The sequence below is a fragment of the Rana temporaria genome, chromosome 7, assembly GCF_905171775.1.
Source record: "Rana temporaria chromosome 7, aRanTem1.1, whole genome shotgun sequence".
In the NCBI taxonomy this organism is placed as follows: domain Eukaryota; kingdom Metazoa; phylum Chordata; class Amphibia; order Anura; family Ranidae; genus Rana; species Rana temporaria.
In genome coordinates this window covers 13,663,475-13,676,974 of record NC_053495.1, presented here as the reverse complement: position 1 = coordinate 13,676,974, position 13,500 = coordinate 13,663,475, and the positions used below count along the sequence as shown (strand labels likewise).

Sequence of the window (13,500 nt, the reverse complement as noted above, 5' to 3'; positions counted from 1 at the left end):
CAGGCGTACGGCGTTCGGCGTGGAGATGTGAACCATCTCCAGAGGGCAATGTGTTTTCATCCCTCCAGCGTCTCGGGGCTGCTGCGGCGTCACACTACAGGCGACAAAACGCCTAGGTGTGAATGGGGTCTCAGAGTTTGCCAGGAAAGGGGGGGGGGTGAGTCATAAGGGGGCCAATGAGAGCTGCAGAGCTGGAGGTGTGTGTCCATGTAAATCCAAGAAGTGAAAAAGCAGCAGCTTCTGCTGCCCACAGTTAAAATGGATGCAGCCAGACTCAGTGGAGGGAGATTTCTGCTGCATATTTGGCAAGTAGAGAATGACAGTATACAGCTTATAACAGTGTTTCTCAACTCCAGTCCTCAAGGCGCCCCAACAGGTCATGTTTTTAGGATTTCCCTCAGATGAAATGGCTGTGTTAATTACTAAGGCAGTGAAACTGATCAAATCACCTGTGCAAAATGATGGAAAGCCTGAAAACATGACCTGTTGGGGCGCCTCGAGGACTGGAGTTGAGAAACACTGGCTTATAATATATGAAAAGTGGTTGGAGGGAAGCTTCAGAATGGCAAAGATGTTTGTATTACAAATTATGTGAGCATAAGTTCCTCTTTAATAAAAAAGCCTGTCTGTGTCCCTTTGTAGCAATTCGCGGTTACTTCTTGTTGCCTCCCCTAAATAGAAAGGGGAAGGGAAATCTCCCCAAAGTGAAGATAAGTTATCACCAGAGCAGTGTCTCCATTGGAAAAATTCCCCTCTATTCCTGTTCTGACGGCAACTGTAAAACTTTGGATTTTCCTTCAACTCCTGTCTCGGCACCAATGGTCTCCATCACAAATAAAAGAAGAATGTGTGGTGAATCACTTCAGGGCTGCATAACAAATCTTTAGTCTGATATACACGACGTCACCGTGTGGCTTATGCAACGACCCTGGCGAGGAATTCCAGAGCTGGAAGATTTATCTCTTAGCATTGCAGCTTACACCAGCCGCAGCCTTCTGAGTTTTCCTGCTGTCCTCCCTGAACCACACGAGAGCCTGTGAAGGCCGTGTCAGTGTTTGCGTATACGGTGAGACACAATAAAGTGCAAAGTGAGCATGACTTGCTTCACAAACTGGCTCATCTGCCAGCAATTGTGTTCTCCCAACCAGCTGCCATCATAATACTGTGGGAGGTTCCCTCAAATCGCCGTAGCAGTACGTCGCTAACAAACAGCTATAGCAGGCTCGCCTTCACCATGTCGGGGGGGGGCTAAAGCGTGTGGCCATCGATGTCTGCCGACCACTCCACAGAGAGCGAGAATGGGGGGGGGGTCTGTAAACAAACGGATACCCGTTCTGACAGGGAATTACAGCAATTGTCTTATCCTAATGATTAGGAACAGCGATCTCTCTCTCTACTCCTAGTCAGTCCCATCTCCCCCCACAGTTAGAAAGAGAAGACAAATAAAAAAAACGCACTGCGCGGGATCGCATGGTACTGCGGCAACATGCAATCAGGTGAATGCAAAACGTACTGCATTTGTAAATCTGCAAAAAAGGATCATAATGACACACCCAGTGCATTCTGAAGGTGGTGAACAAGCCCAGAATGATCTGAAGATATTAATAATAATAATAATAATAAAATGTATAAAATTAACTGACTTCATTTTAAGTAGAAATGAACATTTTTTAATACAGTAAAACCTTGGATTGCGAGCAGAATTTGTTCCAGAAACATGCCTGTATTCCAAAGCACTTGTATATCAAAGTGAATTTCCCCATAAGAAATAATGGAAACTCAAATGATTCATTCCACAACCATTTACTCACAGGTTCTTCCATTTATAGTCCATATAAAAAGATTATAGCAATGTGAGAAGATGTGTAAACATAAAAAGGTTCATCCACAAATGGAAGCCTCCACAAGGGGAGTAGAAGCAAAATCCAGCAGGAGCTGCAGAGTATAAAAGAGAAGAGAGGCGCCTCTAAGTGTAGCAATAAGTTGTACCTTCATTTATCTCTTCCCTACCGGGCCATTGTAAAATGACGCCGGCAGGAACCCTCCCTCGATCCGGGTGGACGTCATGACGTCCTTTGTTCCCGGCGATCTAGGGAGCGTGCCTGCGGCACCGCTCGTGACCCCTCACGCGTGCCCGGCGGTCGCGTTTGCTTCCGGGCACCCACGATTGCCGGTGATAACGGCAGGAGTGTGGATCTGTGTGTGCAAACGCACAGATCCACCCCTTCTGTCAGAGGTGAGGAGACCAATGCGGTGTGAGTCCCCTCCTCCCTACAGTTAGAACACACTTTAGGGAACATGTTAACCCCTTCAGCGCCCCCTAGCGTTAACCCCTTCCCTGCCAGTCACATTTACACAGTAATCAGTGCATATTTATAGCACTAATCGCGGTATAAATGTGAATGGTTCCAAAAACTTGCCAAAAGTGTCTGCCGCAATGTCACGGTCATAATAAAAAATAAATAAGAATGCAGATCGCCGCCATTACTAGTAAAAAGATGTATAATAAAAATGCCATAATCCATCATCTATTTTGAACACGCTATAACTTTTGCGCAAACCAATCAATATACGATTATTGCGTTTTTTTTTCTAAAAATTGTGATATTTCTTACATAAAAAAGTAGAAAATACTGTGTTTTTTTTTTTTTTTTTAATTCTCGGTCTTCTTTTGTTTATAGCGCAAAAAATAAAAATCGCAGAGATGATCAAATACCACCAAACGAAAGCTCTATTTGTGGGGGAAAAAACATAAACATTTAATTTGGGTACAGTGTTGCATGACCGCGCAATTGTCATTCAAAGTGCAACAGCACTGAAAACTAAAAATTGGTCTGGGCAGGAAGGGGGTGAAAATGCCCCGAATGCAAGGGGTTAAAATGTAACCATATTGCTACACTTAGAGCCGGTTCACACTGGGGCTCAGCCGCCTGACGAGTCGCGTCCCATTCTATACAATAGAACCGTTCTAATAGGAGTGACACAAGTCACTCCGACTTAGAAAAAGGTTCTTGTACGACTTTGGGGGGCGGCTCGGGGCGATTTGCATTGACTTCTATACAGAAGTCATTTTGCTAATCGCCTCTGAAGTCGTCTTCAGGACGACTTGCAGAGTCGCCCCCGAAGTCGTGCCGCCGCAGTGTGAACCGGCTCTTAGAGGCGCCTCTCTTCTCTTTTATACACATTTGTGATATGACGCTACTCTTATATAAAGACATCGCTTTTATATCAAGTCAAAATGTATTTAAAAATGTTGCTTGTCTTGCAAAACACTCTCAAACCAAGTTACTCTCAAAACAAGGTTTTACGGTTTGTGCTTTGACATAATTAGCGTAACTAACAGTTTGCATAGAAACACACCCTGCTGCCAGTCATTGCGGTTAAAGCCGATTCATGGAGCAGCCTGTTGTGTAAGCAAAATCAGCTAGTGCTTGTTAAACTAAAATCAGCAGTTTTAATCATGATAAGAAAGTACTGAGTTTGTATAACTTTTAGAATCATATATATTTAAAACACAGCTCCTCCCTTCTTTCTTTTGCATATAAGCCACTGTGGTATTTAGTAAAGGTCAGAGATTTTATAAACACACTCAAATTTGTTTTTGTGTCGCATTTGATTTCTCCGGAGTTCACTGAAAGTTATCCTGCATTACCTGAAGTACACCTGGGTGGCGGTATTACCCCGCTTCAATAATAAAAATAATTATTATTATACAGGAGTTATATAGCGCCAACAGTTTACACAGCGCTTTACAATATAAAGGGGGACAGTACGATTACAATACAGAAGGAATAGGAGTTCTCTGCTCATGGAGCTTACAACCTAAAGGGAGGGGCAGGTGGTACAAACGGCAATATGCACAGAGCGATTTCTCTGCAAGGGAGAAAAGGTCCATCAGCTGAGGACTCGCAGAGTAGGGGAGGGTTATGGGAGATGCCCGGTAGGCCGGTCTTCAAAAGCTCATCAGTGTCCATTCACCTGAAGGTAACCGCCTATAACCCAGGATCTATGAATATTCAGCCTGTATTCTGTACTGTACAATTAGGGTAGGTGGGTTTTAACCTCCCTGGCGGTATTATTCTGTCTGGAATTACGTACCAAAAGCGGTACAATTATTTGCAAGGAAATTTGGCGTTTTATACTGTAGGTCTGTAATTTTTAGGAATAACTCACTTAAATCTGACCAAACAAGAGTCTAGTAGGCATCCCAGGTATGATTTTTTTTTAAAAACAAAATTATAAAAATATAATAAATAATTATAACAAATAATAATATAATTATAATAACAATTATTTAATAATGTAATCAACTCAAAATCACTGAAATTTGCTCAGTTGCAGAATTGTCGCTGTCATTACTTTTATTTTTTTATGACGTATTTCCCCACAAATCGCTATCGCACAATTCTGCAAGTGATTATAATTTATTATCGCTGTTTTCTAGCTGCTCTAAAACCATTTTTGACATAAAGGGACACTTTTGGACAATCTACAGTTTTCAGGCAGAAAGAATAGTTTTTATTATATAAAATGACATGTAGGACACTGGGCAGACCACTAGGGACAAGGAGGGTGTGTATTTTTTTACATACAGTGCAGTAATCAATAAGATTACAGTATACTGTGTGTATTGTGTTTATTTATTTTTTTGAATTTGGCGCCGTTCTCCGCCCCCGTGCGTCGTAACGTCGCAGGGAACGGAGATCGGCGGCACACGGGCACTGTGAATCGAGCGAGGAGGTCCCGCTCGATCACACAGCTGGGATGCATCACATGATCCAGGGACAAGGTAAGTAACTTTGTCTGTGGATGCTGCGAAAGGTAAGCCGCGCCGCTGCACACTCTGCACAGCTACCCCGAGCGTGACTCGGGGATACCGATCGCAGCATGGAAAACCCACCCCGAGTCACGCTCGGGGATACCGCCAGGCAGGTTAAATGGCAGGCTCTGCGTTGTGCTTTAAACCCCCATGTAATTTTGAGCTTTAAAATAATTACTGTAACAGCCCTCCTAATACAGCCCTCCTAATACAGCCCTCAGATGCAGAGTAAGGGTCATGTCACCGCCCTGGGCTGTCCGGAGTTCATCTCTCATCGTCCTTTCCGACTGCGGCAGCCCAAGAAGTAGACATGCAGTGAACAGCTGAACTGTAGCTGTACAGGAAACGGAGAGGAAATCAGAGATACACATTGCCTGCCAAGGACAGGCCATGGCAGGGGGGAGAGTGTTTAGTCTAGAACTTAAGTCTGTATTATAACTAGGAGTTGATAGGACAGGACATGGAGGCCAAATGCAAAAATGGATATTAAAAAAGGGTACAGGTATCCTTAATATCATATTTACCTTAACTGTATAAATGCATTAGTGTATGCAGAACACAAACCCCTGTCTAGTACAGCAGGCTGGGACTTGTGGTGAGGAGGGTTTTAATTCAAAGGGTGGCCTTAAAAAAACCCTACTAGTCAAATAACACCACATATGCACATTCCTACCTGAGAAAGAAAGGAGAAAAGAAAAAGAAGAAAGAAGGGCCACAACAAACAAATGATGTCACTGTAATCCAAGTTTATTGCATAGATGGCCCGTCGCAGTCCCTATTAAACGCGCTTCACCCAATAAGGCAAATTCAGACGATCAACCCCTATTAGGTGAAGCACCTTAGTCCTTAGGCGGGTACTTTTACTATGACCATGGACTGCCCCGGCAATGTGCTTCACCCAATAGGGGCTTGGCCATCTATGACTAAGCCCTATTGAGTGAAATGCATTAGAAGGGTGGTCCTTAGGTAGGGACTGCTACTGTGACTAAGGCCTCGTACACACAATCCGAATTTCCAATGGAAAAAGTCAGACAGACTTTTTCCATCAGGAATTCCGATGTGTATGCCCAATCGGAAATTACGATGAATTCCATCAGAGATTACATAGAGAACATGTTCTCTTTTCCTCAGATGGAATTCCGTCATATATCAGATGAATTTGGTCGGACAAAGGCCCGATCGTGTGTACAGGGCATAAGGACCGCTCCAACCAAGGACCATTGCCTCTAACATTTTAACCAATAGGTTTTAGTCAGACGACTAAGCCCTATTGGGCGAAACACGTTAAAAGGGGTCTGCCCTTAGGCAGGGACTGTTACTGTGGCTTAGGACCACCCCTTTGTCACGTTTCACCCAAATGGGCTTAGCCATCTATGAATAAGCACTATTGGGTAAAATGCGTTAGCAGGCCTAGTCCTTAGGCAGGGACTGCTACTGTGCCTTTCTTTTCAACTTGGAATACAGTGACAACATTGGTATGCGGCGGCCTATTTGATTCCTGATTTGAAGCATGAAAGGCTGCGTTTGCCCCCCCAGCACTCAATGCTCAGGGTCAGGTGGGAAGATTCGGCTTGAAATCGAAGGAAGATTTTCTATTGTTTGTCCAAACATGATGTTAATTTGGCGTTCACTGCAGCAACAATCAGCCGAGATGCTACGGATACATTACGCATTTTTACACTTGTTGGAAACGGTCTACCTAGATGAGCACATATACCACTCATGACAAATCTGTCGCTTTGCAATAGCCCCGCATTCCCCTCCCCCCCTCTTAGTGAGAATTTGCAGAATGTTGCCAATTATCCATCTCTCTCCAATGCTGCCCCCCAATCTTACCTCTCATGAGTGTCAGCACAGTCCCCTTGTAGATGCCTCTGATGCCAGCTTCTCTATACAACTGCCTGGCGCAGTCCATGGGTCCGGCGTACTTCTTTTCTCCAGAGGCAGCCTGGATCTGAAACAATAACACCAGTTATGGAAGATTAGTTAAACTGTACTATCTGTAAAAAGAAAAAAAAAAAAACACACAGGAGTATCGCCAGCATTATAGATTTGGGGCCGGATTCAGATACATTGCAGTATCTGCCGGCGCGGCGTAACGCATGTCAGATACGTTACGTGGCCGTAACTTTGGGCGCAAGTTCCGTATGCAGAAAGAACTTGCGCCCTTAGTTACGGCAGCGTAACGTATGTGTGGCGGCGTAAGCCCGCCTAATTCAAATGGGGATGTTGTGGGCGTGTTTTATTTAAATTTAAGATGACCCCGCGCATTTTATGTTTTTTGTGAACGGCGCATTCGCCGTTCGTGAAAGAATCCCAGTGCGCATGCTTGAAATTACGCCGCAAAGCCTCATCGGTTTCGACGTGAACGTAACTTACGCAAAGCCCTATTCGCGAACGACTTACGCAAACGACGTAAAATTTTTAAAACTCGGCGCGGGAACGACGTCCATACTTAACATTAGCTACGCCTCATATAGCAGGGGTAACTTTACGCCGGAAAAAGTCCAACGTAAACGACATAAAAAAATGCGCCGGCCGGAACGTACGTTTCTGAATCATCGTAAATACCCAACTAGCATATTCCTTGCGTACTTATACGGAAGCGCCACCTAGCGGCCAGCGTAAATATGCAGCCTAAGATACGACGGTGTAAGACACTTACGCCGGTTGGATCTTAGGGAAATCAATGCGTAACTGATTCTCTGAATCAGGCGCATAGATACGACGGCCCGCACTCAGAGATACGACAGCATATCTGGAGATACGCCGTCGTATCTCGTATCTGAATCCGGCCCTTGGTGTTCAAAGGGATTTCCCCGACACCGATTTAAAAAGGGGCAAAAAAAGGTAGTATGAGGAGTATAGCTACTCTAAACTTCAAATAATGGGCTACAAACCAACGACGTTCAGCTCCAGCCAAGGTTTACTGCAGCGACAGCTCACTCATACCCAAAACCCCCCCCCCCCCCCCCAATATCTGGGTTTCCAAAAGGCAATTCATACACAAAAGTTTATTTATAACCTTTGTTGCTACTGAGAAATATTTAAATCATGGGTCAAACTTTGGCCCTCCAGTTGGTCAGGAACTACAATTCCCATCATGCCTAGTCATGTCAAGAGTTCTTTGCAATGCCTCATGGGATGTATAGTTCCACAACAGCTGGAGGGCCGTAGTTTGAGGATCCCCAATTTAAATGCTTTTTTTTTGTGCCTGGAGTTCAGCTTTAGGGCCCAATAAACACAAAGGGCCAGATCCACAAAGAACATACGGCGGCGTATTTATTGATACGCCGCGTAAGTTCTACGATGCGCCGTCGTATGTTTGTTTTGTATCCACAAAACAAGATACGCCCTGAATGTGGCCTAGATCCGACTGATGTACATGTTAGTACGCCGTCGGATCTAAGGTGCATATTTACGCTGGCCGCTAGGTGGCGCTTCCGCGTTGAGTATGCAAATTAGCTAGATACGCCGATCCTCAAACGTACGTCCGCCCGGCGCATTTTTTTAGCGTAACATTACCCCTGCCTCTATGAAGCGTACGCAATGTTAAGTATGGACGTCGGGACAGCGTCGAATTTTCCGTTGTTTGCGTAAATCGTTCGCGAATAGGGCTTTGCGTAAGTTACGTTCACTTTGAAAGCATTGACTATTTGCAATGTGATTTCGCGAATGCACACTGGGATACCCCCACGGACGGCCCATGCGCCGTTCAAAACGTCAATCACGTCGGGTCACTATTCATTAGCATAAAACACACCCACCTCTTCACCATTTGAATTAGGCGCGCTTACGCCGGCACATTTACGCTACGCCGCAACTTAGGACGCAAGTGCTTTGAGAATACAGCACTTGCCTCTCTAAGTTGCGGCCAGAATCTACACCGGGTTCTGTCACGCGGCCAGTTTAGTGGAAATAGTACTCAAGTTCTCATACAGTTGTTATCACTATGAAAATAAATTGGAACCAATAAAGGCTGAGAAGGAATGATGCTGGAATCACAGCCATTGGGGATGGGGCTTTCGGGAACCCTCAACATATGACAGCAGAGAGCTTGGAATCTCAAATTTAAACAGTGACATCAATAATAGCAGAGCAGCAATGCAATGGCCAGACCCAGAAATTCATCATCGCAGTTTGGCAGAAAAAATATTTTGGAACATTCTATGTGTGAGAAAACACAGGGGCGTCCAAACTGACATTCCTGCAATTCCAATCAACCGTCCCAAAGGCAATGCAGCCTAAAACAACCAATCAGACTCTTCCTTTCATGTTTATAGTTTAGGCAAAAAGTAAAAGAAGGACACAGCGTACTAGTTTGTATATATATATATATATATATATATATATATATATATATATATATATATATATATATATATACACACACACACACACACACACACATTTCTCTCTACCCCTACTACTTCCCCACCTATCCCTCTCTCTCTACTATCCCCCCGCCCGCCTCACTGCTACTACCACCACCCCCGTCCTCTATCTCTCCCTCTCTACTACTACCGCCCGTGTCTCTCTCACCACTACTACTACCACCCCGCCCCCCCCCCCCATCTCTCCACACACAAACACACATAGGTCACGAAACGTGTTCCCCAAACGTAACAGGCAATTTGACACCACAGGTAGTCACCAAGGGGCAATTTTTTTGGGGGGCTTGGGGTTTTGCAGAAGACCTGGTAGCCCTGTAGGGCTTGAGGTTTCTGGCGTGACCCCAGGGGGGGGGGGTTGTTGTTCCACCAAGGATGGATACATTATTGTAGAATACAGAAGCCATTCACAAGTTGGCCTAAAATGTTAAAATCAGCAAAAGGCTTTTTCTACAGGCTACTATAGAGAAAATCCCAATAAGCTATCCTGCTTGGCAAAACTTGAACTTTCGAGCTGGAGAATCGAGCATTGCGGACTTCGAATCAAAGCAACACTGACATCTGCAGGCTGTCAGGAGGTACTACACACAATGCACAGAGTAGACCTGGCCAGACAAAGCAATAAAGTCACACCAAATACAGAAAAGATTAACTTTACCAAGTCAGTTAAGATAAAGCTGAACTCCTTCACAAAAACCTTAATTTAATCTATTCTTAAAATAGCCACAATGGAAATAAATCCACCTTGGAACCCATGTATGCGAGACGCTCAGGTTGCAAGGCAGTGTAGTCCTGTGCCTGCTGCTGCGAGTACAGGCCCGGAGGGAGCCCGCCCATGCTGCAGAAAATGGTAGATAGGAGCTGAAGGTCCCAGGAGCCGCACATCAGAACAAGACCCACTGTGTGTGAACAAGTAGCAGTCTCAGCCAGGACCTCCGCCATGCCACGCCCCCAATGCATTTTACTCCACCCACCAAAGCTTACTCGTGGGGGTGGACCTAGCTGTACATACCCTGTGCAGAGAGTAGAGCTGCCCCACCCACTACAGGCTACCTGCAGAAACTAAAGGAGAAGGCGGAGACCAAACCAGTCACCCTGTATGACTAGGCCCCACCCCCAGAGCCTGCATCATCGGATTTGATTGACAGCAGCAGCAGCAGCCAATGGCTGTGCCATCAATCTATCCAATCAACGTCAGAACTCCGTGGAGAAGAGGATGCCAGGGACGCGCCAAGCAGATGAACTGGCTCAAGTAAGTAAAATGGGGGGCTGGTGATTGCCAGGTGTTTTTTCACCTTAATGCATACGATGCATTAAGGTGAAAAAACACGAACCTTTACAACCCCCTTTAAATGCAAGCAGCAGTAACTGAATTTGGCCTGGTATCAGCTTCCTGCAACCACTGTACAACAGGGGGGGGGGTTGTTGATTATGCAAGGAATAAGCAGTACAAGGAGCCAAACCCTGTTCATGTGGTTACATGCAGCATACAGATAGGAGGAGAGAGAAGAGTGACAGATACATGCTCATCACTGTGTGCTGCTTCTGCTTTCACTGCCCAGTCACAGGCTAGGGAGGTACAAGAGGACCTGGGCTCAGATGAAGTGAATTGAATGATACCGATCTTCAGTCTGACATCTAGTAGCAGGGGAACCTCTGGAATGAAATTGAATATTGCAGCAAAACTGGTTTTGCATTTTTATCTTCTAAACAGGCTATTCATTTTCATCTTATTTTCCTTTGGAGTTCTGCTTTAAGATGTGTCACATGCATATCTTAGAAACATTAAAAAAGACAAATCGATTCCTTAGATCTTGTACTCATGTCTGTGTCCTTACCTGTAACAGACACTTAATCCTCTCCCCGGGGGCCATGATACCAGTGGTAAAAACTCCCGACAGCATACCTGCTGCGAATAGCTGTGGATACCTTCAAAACGAGAGATATAAAATATACATAAACTTGGATGTATAAAAGGAGACAAAGAACGAGAGAGGCAGGACAGACCTGCTTAATGTAAAGGTTCTAAAACTTCAGAATGATCCAATCAAATTTAAGAAAAATCATCCACAATCATGTTGAAAAAGGTCCAGTTGTTTTCGATGCAGGCGATCGCTGCATGAGCAATTATATGCGAGCGGCCGCAATTAGCTGCAGGAGCGGGCAGCCTCCCGTTTGCTTTTAATGGGGCAGCCTCCCGTTAGGGTTCTTGCATGTAATCAATGTTAGGCCCATTCTTAAGTGTAAATATGGCCTTAAAGTGCCCTTTAAGATTTGGACAAAGTAGGGAAGGGTTAGGTCCTCTGTCAAGCTTTAGTTCCCAAAGAAAGTAGGTTAAAGTTGCTGGAACCCAGGAGGTCCATTATATATGTTAAAGCGGAGTTCCAACCACAATTAGCATTTTTTAAATGTATGTCCTTTCATCCTGCGTTTTTATAATATAAATCCGGTCACTTACTATTTTACAATCCGCCGCCGATCCGCATAGATTTTCAAAAAAAGATAGTTTGTAAAACTATGTCCACACCGTTGTCATTTTGCTTGTGGGCATTGTGAAGCCCACAAGCACTTACTTCCTGGAAGTCTTGGATGGGGAGTGATAATTGGACAGCGCACTTCATCCTGGGAAATGATGACACACATTTCCCAGGAGCATTAGAGGGAGATGATGTCAGAATCCTAGGTGGTTTCAAAAAGCAGATTTCGTGGGACCGCATAGCAACAGGCATTTCCAAATGAGTAAAAAAAAAAAATTATTTTTTTCCTTTTTTAGGTGTAAGCTACAGTTTAAAGCAAAATTGTTTTTTGATGGAACCTCCACTTTAACAATACAAAATTATCATTCAGTGGTAGAATAGTGGTAGGACAATGGAGACGATGGACAATGGGCTGGCAGCTTCCACAAACTGGACCAGCCTGTCTCAAACTTTTTATACCACAGAGGGACCCCTGAAATGTTTTTTAGATCTTGGGGAACCACCACTCAAATTATTAGACCTGTAGTTTATGGTACAGTAAAGTGATCCGTAGGTTGTAGAGAGTTTAATATAAAAAAAAAAAAAGAGAAGAGTAAAGAATGGGGGTTTACTTAATCAAGCTCTGGGGTTCCTGACAAATATGGTTTACTTAAGTTCCTCCAAAAGGTGGGTAAGGGCTCGTTGATAGTCTTGTTTTTTAAGGAAGCCCCAGTATCTTCTGGAGGAACCCCATGGCTTCCACTCCATCAACCTCTGGAGCAGTGTTTCTCAACTCCAGTCCTCAAGGCGCCCCAACAGGTCATGTTTTCAGGCTTTCCATTATTTTACACAGGCGATTTGATCAGTTTTACTGCCTTGGTAATCACCACAGCCATTGCATCTGAGGGAAATCCTGAAAACATGACCTGTTGGGGCGCCTCGAGAACTGGAGTTGAGAAACACTGCTCTGGAGGAACCCCAAGCAACGTCTATAGGATTACCAGGCTTCCTCTCCCAGCGACCAGTCTAGAGGAACCCAAGGGCCCCCCCCCCCACCCCCCACAGCAACCTCTAAAGCAGGGGTCTCCAAACTTTCTAAAACAAAAAAGGCACAGTTTAACGTCCTTTAGACTGTAGGGGAGCCTGACTGTGGCCATTGGAAGTAGAAAATCTCCCAGCCTCAGTGGGAGTAAACAAAGCCCCACATTTGAGTCAGTGGGAGGAATTGTGCCCCATCAGTGTCAGTGGATGGGAAGAATAATGCCCTATCCTTGGTGTCACCGGGAGGAACTGTTGGTTTTATTGGGAGGAAATTATGCCCCATTGTCGGTTTCAAAGGATGAAATATTGTCCCAAGAGCTGAATAAAAGTGCAGTATCTGGCCCCTGGCCCAGGGTTTGAAGACCACTGCTCTAGTGGAACCTCGGGTCCTCTCCTCCCGAGGAACCTCAGGTTCCCCCCTTCCTACCCAAGAAACCTCTACAGGACCCTCAGGTTCCCCCTCCTACCAACAGCAATCTCAGGAGGAACCCCAGGGTATTTCAACAGTGATCGCTGTTCTGTATCAAAATTTGATTGGATCCACAAACACAAAACACATGGGTGGCCAATGGAGAGGATGGAGGGTACCCCAGATACATAAACATTTCGATCGGATGGAGAAAAAAAAAAAAAAAAGGAAGAAACCGACGCATGTGTGGCTAGCATAATACATCAACATAGTACTGCATTGGCGTCAGACTTAGTCAGAAGGTTTGGGAACAATGGGAGGATGGGTGACACACTGACCGAGGTACAATAACACTTACACCATGTCAATGTACACTGCTGGGCA

At 44.9% G+C, this 13,500-nt stretch overlaps 1 protein-coding gene across 1 annotated transcript in view; it reads right to left on the bottom strand.

Annotated features, from left to right (window-relative positions):
- The window catches only part of SLC25A20 (solute carrier family 25 member 20), a 38,431-nt gene that overhangs the window by 13,294 nt on the left and 11,637 nt on the right, over positions 1–13,500 (bottom strand). Inside the window, exons 4-5 of the mRNA XM_040358936.1 lie at positions 11,049–11,139; positions 6,656–6,773 (exon numbers count right to left, since the gene is read on the bottom strand). Coding sequence (XP_040214870.1) covers positions 6,656–6,773; positions 11,049–11,139 — 209 coding nt within the window. The remainder of the gene's footprint in view (positions 1–6,655; positions 6,774–11,048; positions 11,140–13,500) is intronic.